General features: G+C 42.7%; 1 protein-coding gene across 1 annotated transcript; it reads right to left on the minus strand.

Annotated features, from left to right (window-relative positions):
- Positions 1-1,937: 1,937 nt before the first annotated feature.
- LOC119086532 (CD209 antigen-like protein E) lies at positions 1,938-8,530 on the minus strand. Its single transcript, XM_037198416.1, has 6 exons — positions 8,446-8,530; positions 7,687-7,758; positions 7,123-7,274; positions 5,896-6,005; positions 4,768-4,925; positions 1,938-2,252 (listed from the first exon to the last, which is right to left on the minus strand). The coding sequence occupies exons 1-5, from the start codon at positions 8,504-8,506 to the stop codon at positions 4,775-4,777; spliced, it is 546 nt and encodes a 181-aa protein (XP_037054311.1). The 5' UTR covers positions 8,507-8,530; the 3' UTR covers positions 1,938-2,252; positions 4,768-4,774.
- Positions 8,531-22,827: the final 14,297 nt, after the last annotated feature.

Genomic DNA, 22,827 nt, shown 5'->3' on the forward strand with positions numbered 1-22,827 from the left:
TCAGCAGTTGAAGCAAAGGTAGTTGTTTCTTTCCCAGTGATTAGCTTTGCCACAAATGAAAGCAAACTCCATATAGAGGTTCTTTGATGACCATCATCCTTTTTTGAAGTAAATTGGTGCTGCCAGGAGCAGATATGTCTTATTGTCATGAAAAGCCTTATGTTATTAAAATATTTTAAATGCCATATTCTGTAGGTCTTTGAAGTGTTTGAAGACAACCTATTTATTTAAAATATATCTGTTTGACCTTGAAAAACTACCTATCATGACTATAAGTTTGATTATTATAGATGGCTAACTACTACTAACTTGTCTTTCTTTATTATCCTAAATAGCTTTCAAGGACTAAAACTTTTTATTACACTTTTAAATGAGCTGCATAAGTACAATACATTAAATAAGAATAGAAACATCTATATGGTGTAACAAAAATAACCTTACATTCATATCTATATACAAAAATCCATACCAGTGTAAAATATTTGAGACTAGTGGTTGTTCAAAAGTAGACTCAACAATCCATTCTTTTATCCTATCATTTCTATGCTATATCCCTCTTTTTCCTTTCAGAAGGAAAGCCTGAATCTAATTTCCCTTGTTTAGCTTTCTCTCTGACCATTACCAGTGACAACTTGTAACCAACCCCCTAAAATGATGACAAACATTCATAACCTATCAAATGACCAAAAATCACCCACTCCACTTCTTGGGAATGTGGGTATCATGTTCTATAGACTTCTTCCTGTAGTCTGAGGGTGATGGCATCTTTGGGGGACCCTGATAAAAATAGGATAATAATCAAATTCTGGAAGAGCTAGACATATCCTTTATTGTCTAGTCTCTGTGCCATGGGAAAGTGCAAGGCTTATCTGCAGTCCTGACTAGAATAGTCTGTGAGGCTGAAACATCTCAGCCAGCAGCCTTGAAGCTGTTCTGCATGAAGAACTCTGAGGAAACTGCAGCAGAGGCATCTGAGAGGCTGGATCACCTGGGTCACCCGTTTTCATTGGTGTCTGGTCCCTTTGCAATGAGATACACAAACTTTCAAAGGTGACATATATATCTACATTAACCCAAGTAGGCACTGTGCCTTGTACACTAGCCAACCAAAGATGATTTTCTTGTTTTCTGTTTGAGCACATAAAATATAAGTCAACTGTCTTGCAGTTTTTCTAGGTTTATTTCTTTATGTGTGTAGCCAGGATTTACAGGGGGTCTTCCCCTGATCGAACCTGATATCTATAAACCTTGAATGAATTGACAGCCTTTTGTTTTTTGTGGGAACAAAAGCAAAACCTCTTCCCCAAAGAAATACATGTTCTGACTTCCATTTTAAAGTTAAGGCATTCCTAAAGTACCTAGGATGGATTAATTCAGCAATCCCTCTTACAATCCCATGTCTCTCAGCAGCTGTTGTTTGCTCATCTGCAACAAATTTGAATCAAAAAATTCTAAGTCAACAAGGCACTATACATCCAGGATTCAGATTTCCTGTGTATTTTCCATCTTTATGTGGCTTATCCTTTTGTATTATTTTATTATTTATAAACTATTTTTCTATGACTTTCTGTACCCATTTTCTTTTCTGTTTTAAGACTGTGTACATTTTTAAACATGCTATAACCTGTTTAGATTTTTTTCCCTGTCTGGATCTGTCTTTACTGAATACCTGCAACATTCTCTCATCGTGTGAGACAAATCTTTTTTCTTCTTTTTATTATTAAGAAATTTTCTATTCATTTTACATACTAATCACAGATTCCCCTCTGCTCCCACCTCCCAGCCTTACCCACTACCCATCTCCCATTATACCTCCTCTAAGGCAAGGCCTCCCATGGGAAGTCTGCAGAGCCTGGTACATTCAGTTGAGGCAGGTCCAAGCCCCTTCCCCTACACCAAGGCTGTGTAAGGTGTTCTATCATAGGCACTGGGCTCCAGAAGGCCTGATCACGCACCAGGGATGGATCCTGATCCCACTGCAAGGGAGCCCCTTAAGCAGGTCAAGCTATACAATTGTCTCGCCTATGCATAGGGTCCAGTCCAGTCCCATGGAGGCTCCACGGCTATTAGTCCACAGTTCATGAGTTCCCAGTGGTTTGGTTTGGTTGTCTTTGTAGGTTTCCCCATCATGATCTTGATGCCCCTTGCTCGTAGAATCCCTCTTTGCTCTTGTGAACTGGACTCCTGGAGCTCGGCCTGGTGCTTGGCTATGGATCTCTGCATCTGCTTCCATCAGTTACTGGATGAAGGCTCTATAATGACAGTTAGGGTATTCACCAATCTGATTACTGGAATAGGCTAGTCAGGCACCCTCTCCACTATTTCTAGTAGTCTAAGGTGGGGTCATCCTTGTGGATTCCTAGGAACTTCCCTAGTGCCCTGTTTTTTCCTATCTCCATGATGTCTCCCACGATTATGGTATCTCTTTCCTTGCTCTCCCACTCTGTCCCAGCTCCAACCATCCTGTTCCTTTATGTTCTCATCCACCATCCCCTACCCTTCATTACCCCCCGCTGTTTCCCTCAGTTTACTCATGGAGATCTCATCTATTTTCCCTTCCCAGGGAGATCCATGCATCTCTCAAAGAAAAAAAGAGTTGATTATTTGAGAAAATCAACAGGTTAGATAAGCCCTATCCAAATCAACCAAAAGGCAGAGAGAGAACATCCAAATTAACAAAATCAGAAATGAAAAGGGAGAGATAACAACAATGAGGAAATCCAGAAATTTATCAGGTCATACTTTAAAAACCTATACTCCACAAAATTGGAAAATCTAAAAGAAATGGACAATTTTCTGGATAGGTACCACTTACCAAAGTTAAATCAAGACCAAATAAACAATCTAAATAGACCAATAACCCCCTAAGGAAATAGAAACAGTCATTAAAAATCTCCCAACAACAACAAAAAGCCCAAGACCAGATGGTTTCAGCACAGAATTCTACCAGAATTTCAAAGAAGAGCTAATACCAATACTCTTCAAATTGTTCCACACAATAGAATCAGAAGGAACATTACTGAACTCTTTTTTTAAAATGAAGCTACAGTTACCCTGATACCCAAACCACACAAAGATGCAACAAAGAAAGAGAATTACAGACCAATCTCTCTCATGAACATTGATGCAAAAATACTCAAGAAAATACTGGCAAAGTGAATCCAAGAACACATCAAAAAAGTTATCCACCATGACCAAGTAGGCTTCATCCCAGAGATGCAAGAATGGTTCAACATACAAAAATCTGTCAATGAAATACACCATGTAAACAAACTGAAAGAAAAAACCCACATGATCATCTCATTAGATGCTGAAAAAGCTTTGACAAAATCCAACACCCCTTCATGATAAATGTCTTGGAGAGATCAGGAATACAAAGAACATGACTAAACATAATAAAGGCAATTTACAGCAAGCTTACAGCCAACATCAAATTAAATGGAAGGAAACGCAAAGCAATTTCACTAAAATCAGGAACAAGACAAGGCAGTCCACTTTTCCCATATCTATTTAATATAGTACTCAAAGTTCTAGCTAGAGTAATAAGACAAATCTTAAACTGCCATGTCAGCTGCCACATGGCTCAGCTTAGCTCATGGCACTGGCAGCTGGCTCAAGTTCACAAGCAGTGGCCAGCAGCCACACCTCTGTACACTGAGGACTGGCTGAACTGAGAGACTGAAGAACTAGAAAGCCCCATGTGGCTCCTTGTCTAGATAGAACTCTTTTTTAGCTTTCTCAGGCCCTATGTTTGGATATTTAAGCCTCATGTTGGATATCATGTGTAGTCAGACTTCCCTTTGAACTGCCAGCTCATAAGAAAATGGCACTGAGACTTTGTATTAATTATGAAAGTATGGCCTTAGCTTAGGCTTGTTTCTAACTACGTGCTGTCATATGGCTCATGGATTTTACCTCCCCTCCTGCATTTTCTGCTTCCTCTCCATCTCCTCTGGTATCTCCCCTGCCTAGATTCATCTCCTCTTTTCTCTCTGTCCAGAAATCCCACCTAACCTGTTCCTGCCCAGCTATTGGCTATTCACCTCTTTATTAAGTGAATCAGAAGGCACCTTGGCAAAGACACATCTTCACAGTGCACAAAAAGATTATTCCACAACACATGAGACTGTGGGGGAGGTGAATTGCATATTAAAGTCACAATATCCCATCTCAATCCCCCAAATGTCTTATGGTCATTTTACAATGCAAAATATATTTAATGTACACTAAGAGTTCACACTTTCCCAAGGTCAAAATTCAAAGACTCTTTAGACTCAAGGAGATCTTTTAGTCTGTGTAAAAAAAAAATTAAAAGTTTCCACACTCCGAAGATAAAATGTCACAGAATTGACATTCTCACCCAAAATCGAAGAATCTTTTAATGAGATGGCTTAGTGGATAAAGGCACTCATCACTCAACTGATGACCTGCATTTGATCCCTGGGACTCATATGGTAGAAGGAGAAACTGACTCCAGTAAGTTGTTCTCTGACCTCTGTACAAACGCTGTGATGCACAAACCCACACACTTTTTAATAAAAGTTTTAAATTTCTTATAGGTATATATCATATATGTATATATGTATATATCATAAGTTGAGTATATCCCACCCACTCTACTTCTCCCACCCTACTCCTTTCCCCATCTCTCTCCCTTTGTTCCCCTAGACAACTTTACTTCTACTCTCATTTAACATACGCATACATGATTTATGTGACTGTATAGGAACCACAAATTGGATAAGCTATGAGGGCTGATGGAAGGACCTGAACATCAGTTGTTGGAGCAGGATGCTGAGGACTTCTTGCAGATCCAGGATTTCTCTGTTCCGCACTTGTCAACCTCCCAGCCAAGATCTGTCAGTTCTGCACAGTCAGCCTCTGGATGGTCTCTTTTTTTCCATGGGGACCAATATTTTTTAAATCTGCAAAAACCATACACACTGTGAAATTGTGTCCCTCCCCTCATCTATAAACCTTCTGGAAACTGGATGTCTTCATATTGTCCCTGAGTACCTATGGCAGACATGGTTTGTTCTAGCGCAGTAGTTTGCTTAGTGTCTTGTCCTTGACCCCAAGAGTCTTCTGGCTAATGTTGGAGACAGAAGTCCTTCTGATGAAGGTGTGATGTTTAGACACAGATTAGTTGAGACTTCACATCCCAACTACATTATCGGGCTTTTACACTGCTGGGTACCCACTTTAACCACACCAGGCAGGCATCAGATAGCTAAGGATAGAACCCACTGAAATGATTCAAACTGGCTAATCCAAAATCTGTTTTACTGTATCAATCTACTTCTTCCTGTGTGAATAGTGATGAGGGCTCTTGGCCACATTTCCCCTCCCTCTACCCATGTCATGGTTGAGCATGGCTATTATGCACATGGTCACTCAGAGTGTGGTATATATTCCTTTCCTTGGAAGCTAGGCATATAATCTTTTCAGTAGCAAACATCTCCAGAATTATTGGCTTAATCATATAGCATAGTCTTGTTTTAGGATTTTTTTTGTGTGTGTGTGTACATTATTTGAGTCCTCTGAAATGGAGTGGCAGGTTACAGTGAACTGCCTGACATGGGTTCTGTGAACCTAACTCCTATCTTTTGCAAGAATCATACATGCTCCTAATTACTGAGCCATCTCTCCAACCCCTTAGATTCTTTATAACCCACTATATTTAAGTTTCCAGAACCCAAGTTCCTCCTGCATCTCTATTACTGGAATTTCAAAGCGTTTGCCATCTTACCTGAACTTGGGCACGAAACACCTTTCTACTCAGTAAGTGGCATATTTTTATGTCTGAGGGATAAAAATCCCAAACAAGGATCTTTCACATTAGTGTTTCAGACACCAGCCCACCCACCCCCATTTAACCCTTGTTTTTTGATCTACCTTGGCAACAAAGGTGACTCATCCACCCACTGCCATGAGCCTTCATGTTTCATGTCTGACAGCCCTATCCAGAGATGGCTTTTAATCTTATTCATCTTCTGTATGAAACTCTGTAAGGGGAGAAGAGTAGTTGAGATATAGCTGAGTACATGATTTTCCATCCAGTGTCCCTGCAAAGTCTATATGGTAAACCCTGTTTGCAGTCAAACCTTCTAGGGCACCACACCATCCTCTCCAGCATGTGTTCAGGAGAGTGGAGTCCTCCCATCACTGTGCCCTATAAGCAAATGACTTGCACAGAGAAGTGCACAGATGGCTTCTTGTCACATACACTTATTTTTACTGCATGTTTCTCTAACTTGTGAGTTTTGAGCATGCCCTCTTGGATTTACTCATGACTGACTGAATGTGTGAGCCATGTTTTAGCAATTGGTAAAGGCACACAGCAGAGTTTTCTCTCTGTGTTATTAAGTACTAGCCAACCTATCAATAGGCATTCTTTATATTTTCAAGCCTTTCTCTAAATCATACATACACACATGGTCAAGACTTGCTTGGTGTGTGTGTGTGTGTGTGTGCATGTGTGTGTGCGCGCGCGCGCGTGCGCACGTACACATCTGTGTTTATAAGGTATTGATTCTCCAATTCATAGCCCCCTTCTCTTCCATTTCCCCTTGAAAAATCTATGTGCTCATCCACCTTCAACAGCTTGTCTTGTAGTAAAATATGTGCCCCCCATCTGTATCATGTCCCCTCCCTCCAAGGCTCAGGAATCATCAAGAAAGAGCTAAAGAAGATCGTGAGAGCCAGAGGTAGTAGACAGTGGAGGTGAAATGGACAGGGCAATTGTACACATGGATTCACGGTGGCTGCACACTATCAAGCCAGGCAAAGTCTCAGCCTAGACAGGAGAAGGGCTCCTGAAGTCCCACCCTTAGCTGAAGAACTATTGACAGTTGATGGCTTTCAAGTAGAGTTTTTTCAGACATGTAGCTCCTGAGAGGATACCTATGCTCCAGTCTTAAATCCGTGCACATGTAGACAGCACTAAGGGGACTCCATGAGTTTAGAAAGAGAAAGTACATGAAATTGGAAGGGAAAATCATTGGGACAAGAAAAGAATTGGAGGGGGAGATAATAGGGGCAGGTTTAGTCAAGAAACATGGTATGATGCATGAAATCTATAACAATAAAAAGATGTATGTCCCACTCCAGAATTGGGCATACCTGCTCCTCATCACTTTCGATGATGATTAGTTGGGCTCCTACTTCCTGGCAAGCAGTGAGGGAATAACTCCAATTACGTTTAGTTATGGAGAAGAAGAAACACTTTCCATGGAAGAACATCCAGTCCCAGGGGCAAGGGCGGCATATGAGGTCTGTTGAAGGAGGCTAGTTAGAATAAACCCACACTCGATTTTCTGTATTCCTGTGTCTGCTCAACCTTCTAGCCCTCCAGAGTCAGGAAACCCCAAGCATTACAGGGGGGAGACATTACCTTCTCCACTTCCTAAGTCTCTTCCTCATCCTAAAAGAATCCAGGAGTTCTCACCCCATCTCATTCTCACTAGGAGAAGTAGGAGCTAAAATCTTAGAACAGACTCCAGGAAACTGGCATAATTGAATCCTTATTACATATACTTTCTTGTAAACACCAAAAACAGATTTTGGTGTTATCCTGCATTCCCAATTGACAAATAACATTAAGGCTTAAAAGGGTCAAACTCAACCAAAGTGCCCCCACACGGGTAACCCATTAAGACTCTTGAGAGTCAGCTTTTGATCACACACCGACTCTAGGCTTCAGCTGCATGAGCTCCTGGTAGATCTCCTCCTGATCCTGGGTGCAGGGAACCTTTGGAACTGCAACAAGAAAAAAAGAAAGAACTATTAAATACCTAAAGTGTGACATAGTCTACACCACCTATGTAGTAACACATTGTCTGAGAGCCAACTATTTGTTATACAACACTTAAGGAAGAGGAATTCTGAGCTGGAGAGATGACTTAGCTGGTAATTCACTTGCTCTTCAAGCATGAGGAGCTGAGTTCAATCTCCCAGAACCCACATTCTAAAATTCAGGCATGTTGGTGTATGATGATAATCATGGTTCTGGAGATTCAAGAACAGGTGAATCCCTTGGGTTCACTAGCCAGCCAGACTTGCTTGATTGATGAACTTACATAAGAGACTGTTTTTCAATAAACAAGGTGGGCAGAATCTGAGGAATGACCACTGAGGCTGTCTACAGCCTTAGTGACCACACACACACACACACACACACACACACACACACACACACACACACACACCATGGAGAGAGGGAGAGTGTATCACCATCCAGAAAAGACTGAATTACAAGGGCAAGTGGAACAAAGACCCCCTCCCATTCCTCTTCCATTTCCCTGCTGTATATATTGGAGAAGTCCTGAGATATGCTTAGAGTCACAGAAGGACCAGGTTCCAGCTTCGGTCTTGTCTCTCTCCTAGATCTGTTTGTACCAGCCAAGAGACCAGCATTAAGATCCCAAGTACTCAGAGCCATCTGACCTTGGAGAAGAAATGCCAGAAGGACTCCAGAGAAGAGAATGAGGAAAAGCAGCTGCAGCATGAGGGGGGCCAGGCCGTGTCTCACACGCCCTGTGGAAGAGAAGAACAGGGTTTCAGCACACATGTGCCCTACATCAGCCAGGCCCAGGGACACGCAGGCCACCAGCATACTCCTGCCCAGACACACGACTTTAGAACTCAAGCTTCTAGGTTGCCATAGCCACAAGTCTGGGTCTCAACCTCCCAGGACCCATGTGTACAGAATTCCATCTTCCGTTTCACAGGAACCAATAGCTAGGAAGCATCCACTCCTCCTCAGCCTCTCTCTGTGCAGTGACTACAAAACTATTGGATACAGAAGCTATTTGGAAGCCAGAGCCTGACACTGGCCATCAGCTTCTACTCTGTTCAAATCAGAGGAGAAAAAATAAGAGCCTGGCCAGATTGCTCTTGATTGCCCACTGGAAACTGATGGTAAGACCAATTGCTGAAGAGAACACACAGTTTAATCATAGGACGTGGAAAAATCAAAATGACAATGATCTGGAAACCTCCTCCTTGCTAAGCAGTTTTTGTAGCCCTGGAATGTGCTGTGCAGGCTTCTGGGGTAGAAAAGCCATGGACAGTCTCATCCAGCTGTGAACCCTGAGAACTACAGTGATGACTAGTGTAGCAAGATGTGCTCACTGATGCAGTAGTGCCAGGAACACTATACAGGCAACCAACCACTCTCTGGTAACATTTAAAGCCTGCTCCACAAAATGGAACTCATGCCTGGCAATGTAAATTGAACCAAGAATGTGTACCTCAGTAGTTTCTGAGGTCCTAAGGGTGACCTAATCATTATTTTGCCAAATGGATAAGGTATCAAACTGCCTTCTAAATACTCTATATTCAATAGATTAGTGTATCTCTCAGTCTTCATCAGAGAAGTTTCTCTGGGTGGTGGATAATGGTTAATATAGAGACTCGTGACTAGTTAAAGTGCAGAAAATAAGTGTCTGTGGTGTGCTCAGTTTTAAATGGGGCATCTATGTCACAACCCTCCCGAAAAGGCAGGGAGAGGTTGGGAGGACTGAGTGAGATAGCATCTTCTGGACATGACAGTCCTGCTACACTCATGAACTCAAGAGGCTGTGGTTTCTTTCACAAGACCTGCACGAGATCAAGCCAGTCAACATTCCTTCGTGAGCAAGGGAGGGGTTCATGAGCTCATACCCTTAGCTGAGGAGCTATTGACAGTTAATGGTGGCTATAGGATGTTTAATTAATGGATGAAGTAAAATTGGCATATATGCACACTGAGATTTTACTGATCCATGCAGAGGAATGAATGTATGTCACTTTCAGAGAAATTGGTGGAATTGGAAATTATCATACTAAGCAAATAAGCCAGACTGAGAGAAACAAGTATTACAGGTTTTCTCTCATACACACAATACTGCTATCTATCCATCTGTGTGTTATCTATCTGTCTGTCTGTTTACCTGATAGTCAATCTATCTGTCTATATAATCTATCATCTGCATATATATTACCTATCTACTGAAAATATAAGTGATAGTAGGAGGGAAATTATATATAAAATAGAGGAAGAGAACCAGGCAGTGGTGGCATGCGCCTTTAATCTCAGCATTCAGCAGGCAGAGGCAGTTGGATCTCTGAGTTGAAGTCTAGCCTGGTCTACAGAGCAAGTTCCAGGACAGTCAATAATACACAGATAAACCCTGTCTTGAAAAACAAAAACAAAAAAGGAAAAGAAAAGAAAAAAGACAAGAAAAGTAATTTGGAGGAAGGGGGTGACAGGAAAGGATGATGGGGACAACAACAAATACAAGAAAAGAAAATGTCACATGGTGATTATTCTACATGGAATACATACATGAATACAACATAAAACAGAAGTAAAACTATTGTGGGGTATACATTCTGAAGTGTGTAAGGAAACAGAGAAAAATCCAATACTACACCTGTAGAAAATGTCATAAGAAACTCACTACAGTATACATTTTCTAAAACAATTTATAAAAAACAAAAAGAACTCCAGAGTTAAGACCCTCCCTTGACAGGGAACCCATAAAAAGCTGCTCTACTACCAGCCACTACCCGTTTCCAGGAGAATGCAAGAACCTTTGCCCCATCTATTCCAAAATGAGGAAAGTAAGGACTTTATAACTCTGAAGGAATCCAGAAGATTGTGTCTGTGTATGGATGCTGCAAACAGCATGTGTCATCCTCGGTGTTACCCGTGTCTCTCTTTCTCAGTTGAAACAAGTAAAGAACATTGGAGGCCAGGGACACAGGAGACCACACCACAGAGGTGTCTGCTCTGGAGGCCAGGGACTCAGGTGACCACAACACAGAGGTGTCTACTCTGGAGGCCAGGGACACAGGGGACCACACCACAGAAGTGTCTGCTCTGGAGGCCAGGGACTCAGGTGACCACAACACAGAGGTGTCTACTCTGGAGGCCAGGGACTCAGGTGACCGCACCACAGAGCTGACTGCACTGGAGGCCAGGGACTCAGGTGACCACACCACAGAGGTGTCTGCTCTGGAGGCCAGGGACACAGAAGACAGCACCACAGAGGTGTCTACAGTGGAGGCCAGGGACACAGGTGACCACACCACAGAGGTGTCTGCTCTGGAGGACAGGGACACAGGGGACCACACCACTGAGACATCTGCAGGCACATGGGGAGCTGGTTTTTGGTCACTTACCAATTTCAGCTTTCACCTCTGTTATTTCATTATAGATCGGCTCCTCACCCTGGGAATAGGACATATCAACAACTGTGCCGAGAAATGAAGACGTTAATGTTCATCTCTGGTCAACTGGTAATGAAAATATGATGCATACATAATCGAATTTTGTTCAGTTGTGAAGAAAGATGAAGTTTGTAAGAAATGAATGAATCTGCAAAGTATGGTGTTTAATGAGGTAATCAGACTCAGAAAGACAATGCCTGCTTATGTGGATCCCAGCCTGTAATAAGATGGCAATGATAGGGAAGAAGGAAGGAGATAGAGAGGAGGGATTACAGGAGAGAGGGGGGCCAGGGAGAGCGAGGCCGGGGGTGATGGAAGAGTAGGGTCTATTACATGGTGTGGTGTTAGTTTCTAACTGACACCTTGACACAATCGCCTGAGAAGAGAGTCTCAGTGAGGATTTTTTCTGGATTGCGTTGGCCTATGATCATGTCGACAGGAGATCAATGTGATTGTTGGATGATCAGGGAGGGCCCAGCTTATGGTGGGCTGCACCATTGCATGGCTGGGCCCTGAGCATGAAGAGTGAAGAAAGCTGTCTGAGCATGACAGGACAGCAGCATGACAGGACAGCAGCATGACAGGACAGCAGCATGACAGGACAGCAGCATGACAGGACAGCAGCATGACAGGACAGCAGCATGACAGGACAGCAGCATGACAGGACAGCAGCATGAGAGCACGCTCTTCTGCTGCTCTAGGTCAGCCACCTCAAGCTCCTGCCTCTGTGACTTCTCTGCAGCAGTGGACTGTAACCTGGATTAAACCTTTCCTGTCTCGAGTGCATTTTGTCCAAGGAAGAGAACCAGACAGTGGTGGCGCATGCCTTTAATCTCAGCATTCAGGAGGCAGAGGCAGTTGGATCTCTGAGTTGAAGTCTAGCCTGGTCTACAGAGCAAGTTCCAGGACAGTCAGAAATACACAGATAAACCCTGTCTTGAAAAACAAAAACAAAAAAGGAAAAGAAAAAAAAAAGACAAGAAAAGTAAGTTGGAGGAAGGGATTACAGGAAAGGATGATGGGGACAACAACAAATACAAGAAAAGAAAATGTCACATGGTGATTATTCTACATGGAATACATATATGAATATAACATAAAACAGAAGTGAAACTATTATGGGGTATACATTCTGAAGTGTGTAGGGAAACAGAGAAAAATCCAATAATACACCTGTAGAAAATGTCATAAGACACTCACTACATTATACATTTTCTAAAACAATTTATAAAAAACAAAAAGAACTCCAGAGTTAAGACCCTCCTTGACAGGGAACCCATAAAAAGCTGCTCTACCACCAGCCACTCCTCATTTCCAGGAGAATGCAAGAACCTTTGCCCCATCTATTCCAAAATGAGGAAAGTAAGGACTTTATAACTCTGAAGGAATCCAGAAGATTGTGTCTGTGTATGGATGCTGCAAACAGCATGTGTCATCCTCAGTGTTACCTGTGTCTCTCTTTCTCATTTGAAACAAGTAAAGCACATTGGAGGCCAGGGACACAGGGGACCACACCACAGAGGTGTCTGCACTGGAGGCCAGGGACACAGGGGACCACACCACAGAGGTGTCTGCTCTGGAGGTCAGGGACACAGGTGACCGCACCACAGAGGTGTCTGCAGTGGAGGCCAGGGACACAGGTGACCGCACCACAGACGTGTCTGCACTGGAGGCCAGGGACACAGGTGACTGCACCACAGAGGTGTCTGCACTGGAGGTCAGGGACACAGGTGACCGCACCACAGAGGTGTCTGCACTGGAGGCCAGGGACTCAGGTGGCCACACCACAGAGGTGTCTGCTCTGGAGGACAGGGACACAGGGGACCACACCACTGAGACATCTGCAGGCACATGGGGAGCTGGTTTTTGGTCACTTACCAATTTCAGCTTTCACCTCTGTTATTTCATTATAGATCGGCTCCTCACCCTGGGAATAGGACATATCAACAACTGTGCCGAGAAATGAAGACGTTAATGTTCATCTCTGGTCAACTGGTAATGAAAATATGATGCATACATGGTGGAATTTTGTTCAGTTGTGAAGAAAGATGAAGTCTGTAAGAAATGAATGAATCTGCAAAGTATGGTGTTTAATGAGGTAATCAGACTCAGAAAGACAATGCCTGCTTATGTGGATCCCAGCCTGTAATGAGATGGTAATGATAGGGAAGAAGGAAGGAGATAGAGGGAGGGGGGATTACAGGAGAGAGTGGGGGCCAGGGAGAGCGAGGCCGGGGGTGATGGAAGAGTAGGGTCTATTACATGGTGTGGTGTTAGTTTCTAACTGACACCTTGACACAATCGTCTGAGAAGAGCGTCTCAGTGAGGAATTTTTTCGATTGCGTTGGCCTATGATCATGTCGACAGGAGATCAATGTGATTGTTGGATGATCAGGGAGGGCCCAGCTTATGGTGGGCTGCACCATTGCATGGCTGGGCCCTGAGCATGAAGAGTGAAGAAAGCTGTCTGAGCATGACAGGACAGCAGCATGACAGGACAGCAGCATGACAGGACAGCAGCAGCATGACAGGACAGCAGCATGACAGGACAGCAGCATGACAGGACAGCAGCATGACAGGACAGCAGCATGACAGGACAGCAGCATGAGAGCACGCTCTTCTGCTGCTCTAGGTCAGCCACCTCAAGCTCCTGCCTCTGTGACTTCTCTGCAGCAGTGGACTGTAACCTGGATTAAACCTTTCCTGTCTCGAGTGCATTTTGTCCAAGGAAGAGAACCAGACAGTGGTGGCGCATGCCTTTAATCTCATCATTCAGGAGGCAGAGGCAGTTGGATCTATGAGTTGAAGTCTAGCCTGGTCTACAGAGCAAGTTCCAGGACAGTCAGAAATACACAGATAAACCCTGTCTTGAAAAACAAAAACAAAAAAGGAAAAGAAAAAAAAAAAGACAAGAAAAGTAAGTTGGAGGAAGGGGATTACAGGAAAGGATGATGGGGACAACAACAAATACAAGAAAAGAAAATGTCACATGGTGATTATTCTACATGGAATACATATATGAATATAACATAAAACAGAAGTGAAACTATTATGGGGTATACATTCTGAAGTGTGTAGGGAAACAGAGAAAAATCCAATAATACACCTGTAGAAAATGTCATAAGACACTCACTACATTATACATTTTCTAAAACAATTTATAAAAAACAAAAAGAACTCCAGAGTTAAGACCCTCCCTTGACAGGGAACCCATAAAAAGCTGCTCTACCACCAGCCACTCCTCATTTCCAGGAGAATGCAAGAACCTTTGCCCCATCTATTCCAAAATGAGGAAAGTAAGGACTTTATAACTCTGAAGGAATCCAGAAGATTGTGTCTGTGTATGGATGCTGCAAACAGCATGTGTCATCCTCAGTGTTACCCGTGTCTCTCTTTCTCATTTGAAACAAGTAAAGAACATTGGAGGCCAGGGACACAGGGGACCACACCACAGAGGTGTCTGCACTGGAGGCCAGGGACACAGGGGGACCACACCACAGAGGTGTCTGCTCTGGAGGTCAGGGACACAGGTGACTGCACCACAGAGGTGTCTGCAGTGGAGGCCAGGGACACAGGTGACCGCACCACAGACGTGTCTGCACTGGAGGCCAGGGACACAGGTGACTGCACCACAGAGGTGTCTGCACTGGAGGTCAGGGACACAGGTGACCGCACCACAGAGGTGTCTGCACTGGAGGCCAGGGACTCAGGTGACCGCACCACAGAGGTGTCTGCTCTGGAGGTCAGGGACACAGGTGACCGCACCACAGAGGTGTCTGCACTGGAGGCCAGGGACTCAGGTGGCCACACCACAGAGGTGTCTGCTCTGGAGGACAGGGACTCAGGTGGACCGCACCACTGAGACATCTGCAGGCACATGGGGAGCTGGTTTTTGGTCACTTACCAATTTCAGCTTTCACCTCTGTTATTTCATTATAGATCGGCTCCTCACCCTGGGAATAGGACATATCAACAACTGTGCCGAGAAATGAAGACGTTAATGTTCATCTCTGGTCAACTGGTAATGAAAATATGATGCATACATGGTGGAATTTTGTTCAGTTGTGAAGAAAGATGAAGTCTGTAAGAAATGAATGAATCTGCAAAGTATGGTGTTTAATGAGGTAATCAGACTCAGAAAGACAATGCCTGCTTATGTGGATCCCAGCCTGTAATGAGATGGTAATGATAGGGAAGAAGGAAGGAGATAGAGGGGGGGGATTACAGGAGAGAGTGGGGGCCAGGGAGAGAGAGGCCAGGGTGATGGAAGAGTAGGGTCTATTACATGGTGTGGTGTTAGTTTCTAACTGACACCTTGACACAATCGTCTGAGAAGAGAATCTCAGTGAGGAATTTTCTCGATTGCGTTGGCCTATGATCATGTCGACAGGAGATCAATGTGATTGTTGGATGATCAGGGAGGGCCCAGCTTATGGTGGGCTGCACCATTGCATGGCTGGGCCCTGAGCATGAAGAGTGAAGAAAACTGTCTGAGCATGACAGGACAGCAGAGACAAGCATGACAGGACAGCAGCATGACAGGACAGCAGCATGACAGGACAGCAGCATGACAGGACAGCAGCATGACAGGACAGCAGCATGTCAGGACAGCAGCATGACAGGACAGCAGCATGACAGGACAGCAGCATGAGAGCACGCTCTTCTGCTGCTCTAGGTCAGCCACCTCAAGCTCCTGCCTCTGTGACTTCTCTGCAGCAGTGGACTGTAACCTGGATTAAACCTTTCCTGTCTCGAGTGCATTCTGTCCAAGTAGTTATCAGAGCCACAGAAATTAAGTTAGAACACACATTTTGTTTTAAAAAAGGCCATAATGATATCCAATACCATGTACATTAATTTACAAAAAAATATCATTATATATCTATATATCTATATCTATATCTATATCTATATAATCTGTGCCATATCTGTACTGAATCTCCAGGAACCTGACTTCTGAGACATCTTGTTTAATACCATTTAAACAGGGAAAACCCTAATTAAAAAAAAAAACAGTGTTAACACAGGTTAAACCAAGTTCTCACTCTGTAGTGCTTCTTCTGACTCTGGTCTTCTGCATCAATGGTGTTAGAGACCATGATTAACTCTAATATCTACTGTAAGACTAAATTCCCATTTCAGATGCATCTTCCTTCTGAGCTAGATGCCCCAGAGTAGAAGCTAGCCCTGTGGCGGGTCAACTCTGACCTTGAAGAGGGAAGTCCAACACAAACACAGCCAACTGAGCAAAGGAGAGAAGCTGCAGGACACTCAACCTTTCGGAGAGAAGAAATAGACCTTCTAGCCTCTACACAGCCCGGGGATGACCTGGTCACCAGGCTTCTCCTCAAGGTTACATAGGATGCTGGGTTAAGGAGAAGCTTCAGTAGGTAAAGCGTTTGCTTCAGTAGAAGAAAGCCTTGAGGCTTGGGTTTAGATCTGTGGAACCCGTGTAAATCCTGAAACAGCCATATACATCTGTAGTGCAAGTGATCCATGAGCAAGGGAGGAAGCAGAGACATGAGAATCCTTGAAAGCTCGTGGGGTCAGCTAGCCTGCCATACGCACCATGAACGAGAACCTGTCTCAAGGTGGATGGTAAGCATTGACCAACAATGTTAGCCTGTGTCTTCCACAATTGCACTACATCCTGTTTGTACCTGTACTTGTACAAATACATCACAGCTCTCACATGCATGTATGCATGTACACACACACACACACACACACACACACACACACACACACACACACACACACATTTTTAAGTGCATAAAATCCAAAGCGCCATTCATCATTTTTCACCCCAGAGTCAATCTTAGTCCAGTGGTGTAAGCCTTCACAATCTAGGACCTAGAAGCCCAGAGTTCTAAATGCTACCTCTGTAAACCCAGGGATTAAGAGGAGCAACCTCCATAAAAGACTCCTACAGAAAACAGGCATGTGGGAGAAACTGCCCACCCCTCAGCCTCTTATATCTGCTGTACCTGAAAAGCTATGAAGTCCAGAAGCTGGCTGGAGCTCAGAGCCTTTGGAGGAAGATCTGTTGCCAATAGGGTTCAGCCCCTGCTCTGGTTGAGAAGGGCATCAGTAAGAGCCAGGGTGAGATCTGAACTGGTCCCGGTGGAGCTCCCATTATTTCATCCTGTCCTCACCCAGTGGGACCAGCTCCCTCACCCCAACTTTCTTGGAGTTTCTCATTGTCACTGCTGCCTCTTAGTGTGCATGACTCCTGGACAACAGCTCTCAATTGTCGCACCCTCTTGCTCAGTCCCCAAACCCTCAGAAAGACAAATAAGGAAGTGGGTTCTACACTGAAAGAGATAGAGTGGAGGTGGAGCCTCTCATGTGGAGTGGTACTTACCGGATATTCTAGAAAATTGGCTTGAGAAAATTTGGTATCTCTAACAGAAAGAACTACTCCACTTATGGTGTGACCAAACTGTGAACTGCTTTTTAACATTTTCAATGACTTCTGAAATAAGAATCTTTGTTGGAGGGGGCCAAGCAATTCTCCGAGTCTTTCATAAATGCCATCTGTCCCAACCCATGCTTTGCTTCCTTGGTTTGACATTGTCCCCATTCACAGCGATTTCTGCTCGCTGAACCATTGTTGCTGATAGTTGCTTGATGCTTGTATCTTCAGCCATGTTTACAGATGATTTCCTCTGCTCATTCACTGTATTTACCCACTCTGATAGTTAATCCGCTATTTAGCAGGTAAGGAAAACCAAAGCACAGTAAGTTAGCATTCAGGCTCTCGGCTATACAGCTCCTTCATGGGAAATCCAGAATTTGTTTTTGTCCCTTCTAAAAATGAAAACTTTTATCCATTCTTTGACAATTCTGTACATGTATGCAACATATCTTTTTTTTTTTTTTGGTGACAGAGAAACAGATCATTTTAATTAGCATTAGATAATAAATTTAAACGGCATTGCAGTAATTCCAAAATCTCCCTTAACTGTCCTAAATAACATCATGCAGGCAGTGCTCCAGTGGAATTTATTGCTGAGAAATATCCATGGCAAGAACACAGTTCTTTAAAGGCTCTTTACGTGAGATTATTTTCCCCTGGACATACAGTCAGGCTAGAACGACACTGCAGGGACTCACATGTCATCTGGTGGCCTTGCTTCCTGGCTATGTGACTATCTGCTCACTCGTCTGTCCCCCAGTAGGGAGAGTTTGTTCTCTGTCTCCTGAGGAGGCCCCATCCATTCACAAAGCTCTTTCTCCCGCTCATCTGAGATGTTCCCCTGTGTCTTCCACCTCCTTTCTCAGTCCTGTGCTCTCGAAATTGTTCTCTGCTTCTCCATGCGATGGGAATATATCTGAGAGCACTGGATTTGAATAGATGGTGTCTTGGAGTAAATACACTACTTTCATCAGGTCCCGGGCTAACAGAACCAGAGCATAATGTGTTGTCCTTGTGGTCCTGGAGGATCTTGTAAGTCGTTCCTCTACACAACATGGCTGTGAAATCAGTTGTGAATTTTTTTGTTTGTTTGTTTTTTGTTTTTTTGAGACAGGGTTTCTCTGTGTAGCTTTGCACTTTTCCTGGAACTCACTCTGAAACCTGCCTGCCTCTGCCTCTAGTGTGCTGGGGTTAAAGGCATGTGGAACCATGTCCAGCTTGTCAATATTTTTTTTTTTTTTTGTGATATATATTTTTTATTTTACAATACCATTCAGTTCTACATATCAGCCATGGGTTCCCCTATTCTCTCCCCTCCCACGCCCTCCCATACCCCCAGCCACCCTCCATTCCACCTCCTCCAGGACAAGTCCTCCCCCGAGGACTGTGATCAACTTGGTAGACTCAGTCCAGGGAGGTCCAGTCCCTTCCTCCCAGACTAAGCCAAGTGTCCCTGTATAAGTTCCTGGTTTCAAACAGCCAATTCATGCAATGAGCACAGGACTTGGTCCCACTGCCTAGATGCCTCCCAAACTGATCAAGCCAATCAACTGTCTCACCTATTCAGAGGGCCTGATCCAGCTGGGAGCCCCTCAGCCTTTGGTTCATAGTTCATGTGTTTCCATTCATTTGGCTTTTTTTTTTTCAATATGTATATAGCCTTTATGGATCTATGGGTTGTGGTCTGATTGTTCATTTTTTATCTAGAATCCACCAATGAGTGAGTACATACCATAACTGTCTTTCTGGGTTTGGGTTACCTCACTCAGGATGATTTTTTCTAGTTCCATCCATTTGCCTGCAAATTTCATGCTTTCATTGTTTTTCTCTGCGAGTAGTACTCCATTGTGTATATGTACCACATTTTTTTCATCCATTCTTCCGTTGATGGGCATCTAGGTTGTTTCCAGGTTCTGGCTATTACAAATAGTGCTGCTATGAACATAGCTGAGCATGTATCTTTATGGTATGTATCAGCATTCTTTGGGTATATGCCCAAGAGTGGTATGGCTGGGTCTTGAGGTAGTTCGATTCCTAATTTTCTGAGAAACCGCCATACTGATTTCCACAGTGGTTGTACAAGTTTACATTCCCACCAACAGTGGAGGAGTGTTCCTTTGCTCCACATCCTCTCCAACATTGGTTGTCATTGGTGTTTTTGATCTTAGCCATTCTAACAGGTGTAAGGTGGTATCTCAGAGTCGTTTTGATTTGCATTTCTCTGATGATTAAGGATGTTGAGCATTTCTTTAAATGTCTTTCAGCCATTTGTAGTTCTTGTTTTGTGAATTCTCTGTTTAGCTCTTTAGCCCATTTTTTAATTGGACTGTTCAGTGCTTTGATGTCTAGTTTCTTGAGTTCTTTATATATTGTGGAGATCAATCCTCTGTCAGATGTGGGGTTGGTGAAGATCTTTTCCCAATCTGTTGGCTGTCTTTTTGTCTTATTGACTGTGTCTTTTGCCCTGCAAAAGCTTCTCAGTTTTGAGAGGTCCCATTTATTAATGGTTGTGCTCAGGGTCTGTGCTGTCGGTGTTTTATTTAGGAAATGGTCTCCAGTGCCAATGCGTTCAAGAGTGCTTCCTATTTTCTTTTCTATTAAGTTTAGTGTAACTGGATTTATGTTTACGTCTTTGATCCACTTGGACTTGAGTTTTGTGCATGGTGACAGATATGGATCTATTTGTAATCTTTTACATATTGACATCCAGTTATGCCAGCACCATTTGTTGAAGATACTTTCTTTGTTCCATTGTATAGTTTTGGCTCCTTTGTCAAAAACCAGGTGTTCATATGTGCATGGATTAATGTCAGGGTCTTCAATTCGATTCCATTGGTCCGTATGTCGGTTTTTATACCAGTACCAAGCTGTTTTTATTACTATAGCTCTATAGTAGAGTTTGAGGTCCGGGATGGTGATGCCTCCAAGGGTTGCTTTATCGTATAGGATTCTTTTAGCTATCCTGGGTCTTTTGTTTTTCCATATAAAGTTGAGTATTTTTCTTTCCAAGTCTGTGAAGAATTGTGTTGGGATTTTGATGGGGATTGCATTGAATCTGTAGATTGCTTTTGGTAAGATTGCCATTTTTACTATGTTAATCCTACCTACCCATGAGCATGGGAGATCCTTCCATTTTCTGATATCTTCTTCAATTTCTTTCTTTAGGGATTTAAAGTTCTTATCAAAAAGGTCTTTCACTTGTTTAGTTAGTGTTATCCCAAGGTATTTTATATTATTTGTGGCTATTGTAAAGGGTGATGTTTCTCTGACTTCTTTCTCAGCCCTTTTATCATTTGTGTATAGGAGGGCTACTGATTTTTTTGAGTTGATCTTGTATCCTGCACTTTACTGAAGGAGTTTATCAGCTGTAGAAGTTCCCTGGTAGAGTTTTTGGGGTCACTTATGTATACTATCATATCATCTGCAAATAGTGAAAGTTTGACTTCTTCCTTGCCAATTTGTATCCCTTTGATCTCCTTTTGTTGTCTTATTGCTCTAGCTAGAACTTCTAGTACTATATTGAATAAATATGGGGAGAGTGGACAGCCTTGTCTTGTTCCTGAATTTAGTGGTATCTCTTTGAGTTTCTCTCCATTTAATTTGATGTTTGCTGTTGGCTTGCTATAAATTGCTTTTATTATGCTTAGAAATGTTCCTTGTATTCCTATTCTTTCTAAGACCTTTATCATGAAGGGGTGTTGGATTTTGTCAAAGGCTTTTTCAGCATCTAGGGAGATGATCATGTGGTTTTTTTCTTTCAGTTTGTTTATATGGTGTATTACATTGACTGATTTCCGTATGTTGAACCATCCTTGCATCCCTGGGATGAATCCTACTTGGTCGTGATGGATGATTGTTTTGATGTATTCTTGGATTCGGTTTGCCAATATTTTGTTGAGTATTTTTGCATCAGTGTTCATGAGGGAGATTGGTCTGTAGTTCTCTTTCTTTGTTGCATCTTTGTGTGGTTTGGGTATCAGGGTAATTGTAGCCTCATAAAAAGAGTTTGGTAGTGTTCCTTCTGTTTCTATTGTGTGGAACACTTTGAAGAGGATTGGTATTAGTTCTTCTTTGAAAGTCTGGTAGAATTCTGCACTGAAACCATCTGGTCCTGGCTCTTTTTAGTTGGGAGACTTTTGATGACTGTTTCTATTTCTTTAGGGGTTATTGGTCTATTTAAATGGTTTATCTGGTCTTGATTTAATTTTGGTATTTGGTATTTATCCAGAAAATTGTCCATTTCTTCCTGGTTTTCCATTTTTGTGGAGTACAGGTTTTTGAAGTATGATCTGATGATTCTCTGGATTTCCTCATTGTCTGTTGTTATGTCTCCCTTTTCATTTCTGATTTTGTGAATTTGGGTGCTCTCTCTTTGCCTTTTGGTTAATTTGGCTAGTGGTTTGTCTATCTTGTTGATTTTTTCAAAGAACCAACTCTTTGTTTCATTGATTTTTTGTATTGTTCTCTTGTTTTCTATTTCGTTGATTTCAGCCCTCAATTTGATTATTTCCTGGCGTCTATTTCTCCTGGGTGAGTTTGTTTCTTTTTGTTCTAGAGCTTTCAGTTGTGCTGTTAATTCATTGGTATGGGATTGCTCCATCTTCTTTATGTGTGCATTTAGAGCTATGAATTTTCCTCTTAGCACTGCTTTCATAGTGTCCCATAAGTTTGGGTATGTTGTACTTTCATTTTCATTGAATTCTAGGAACTCTTTAATTTCTGTTTTTATTTCTTCCTTGACCCATTGATGTTTCAGGTGGGCATTATTCAGTTTCCATGAGTTTGTGGGTTTTCTATAATTTTTGTTGTTAGTGAGTTCTAACTTTAAGGCATGGTGGTCTGATAAGATACAGGAGGTTATTCCAATTTTTTTGTATCTGTTGAGATTTGTTTTGTGTCCAAGCATGTGGTCAATTTTTGAGAAGGTTCCATGGGGTGCTGAGAAGAAGGTATATTCTTTTGTGTTAGGATGGAATACTCTGTAGATATCTATTAGGTCCATTTGAGTCATAGCATCTGTTAGGTCCTTTATTTCTTTGTTAAGTTTCAGTCTGGTAGATCTATCTTTTGGTGAGAGTGGTGTGTTAAAATCTCCCACTACTAATGTGTGGGGTTTGATGTGCGTTTTAAACTTTAGTAGTGTTTCTTTTATGAATGTGGGTGCTTTTGTATTTGGAGCATAAATGTTTAGAATC

Source organism: Peromyscus leucopus, chromosome 23 (genome assembly GCF_004664715.2).
Source record: "Peromyscus leucopus breed LL Stock chromosome 23, UCI_PerLeu_2.1, whole genome shotgun sequence".
NCBI lineage: Eukaryota > Metazoa > Chordata > Mammalia > Rodentia > Cricetidae > Peromyscus > Peromyscus leucopus.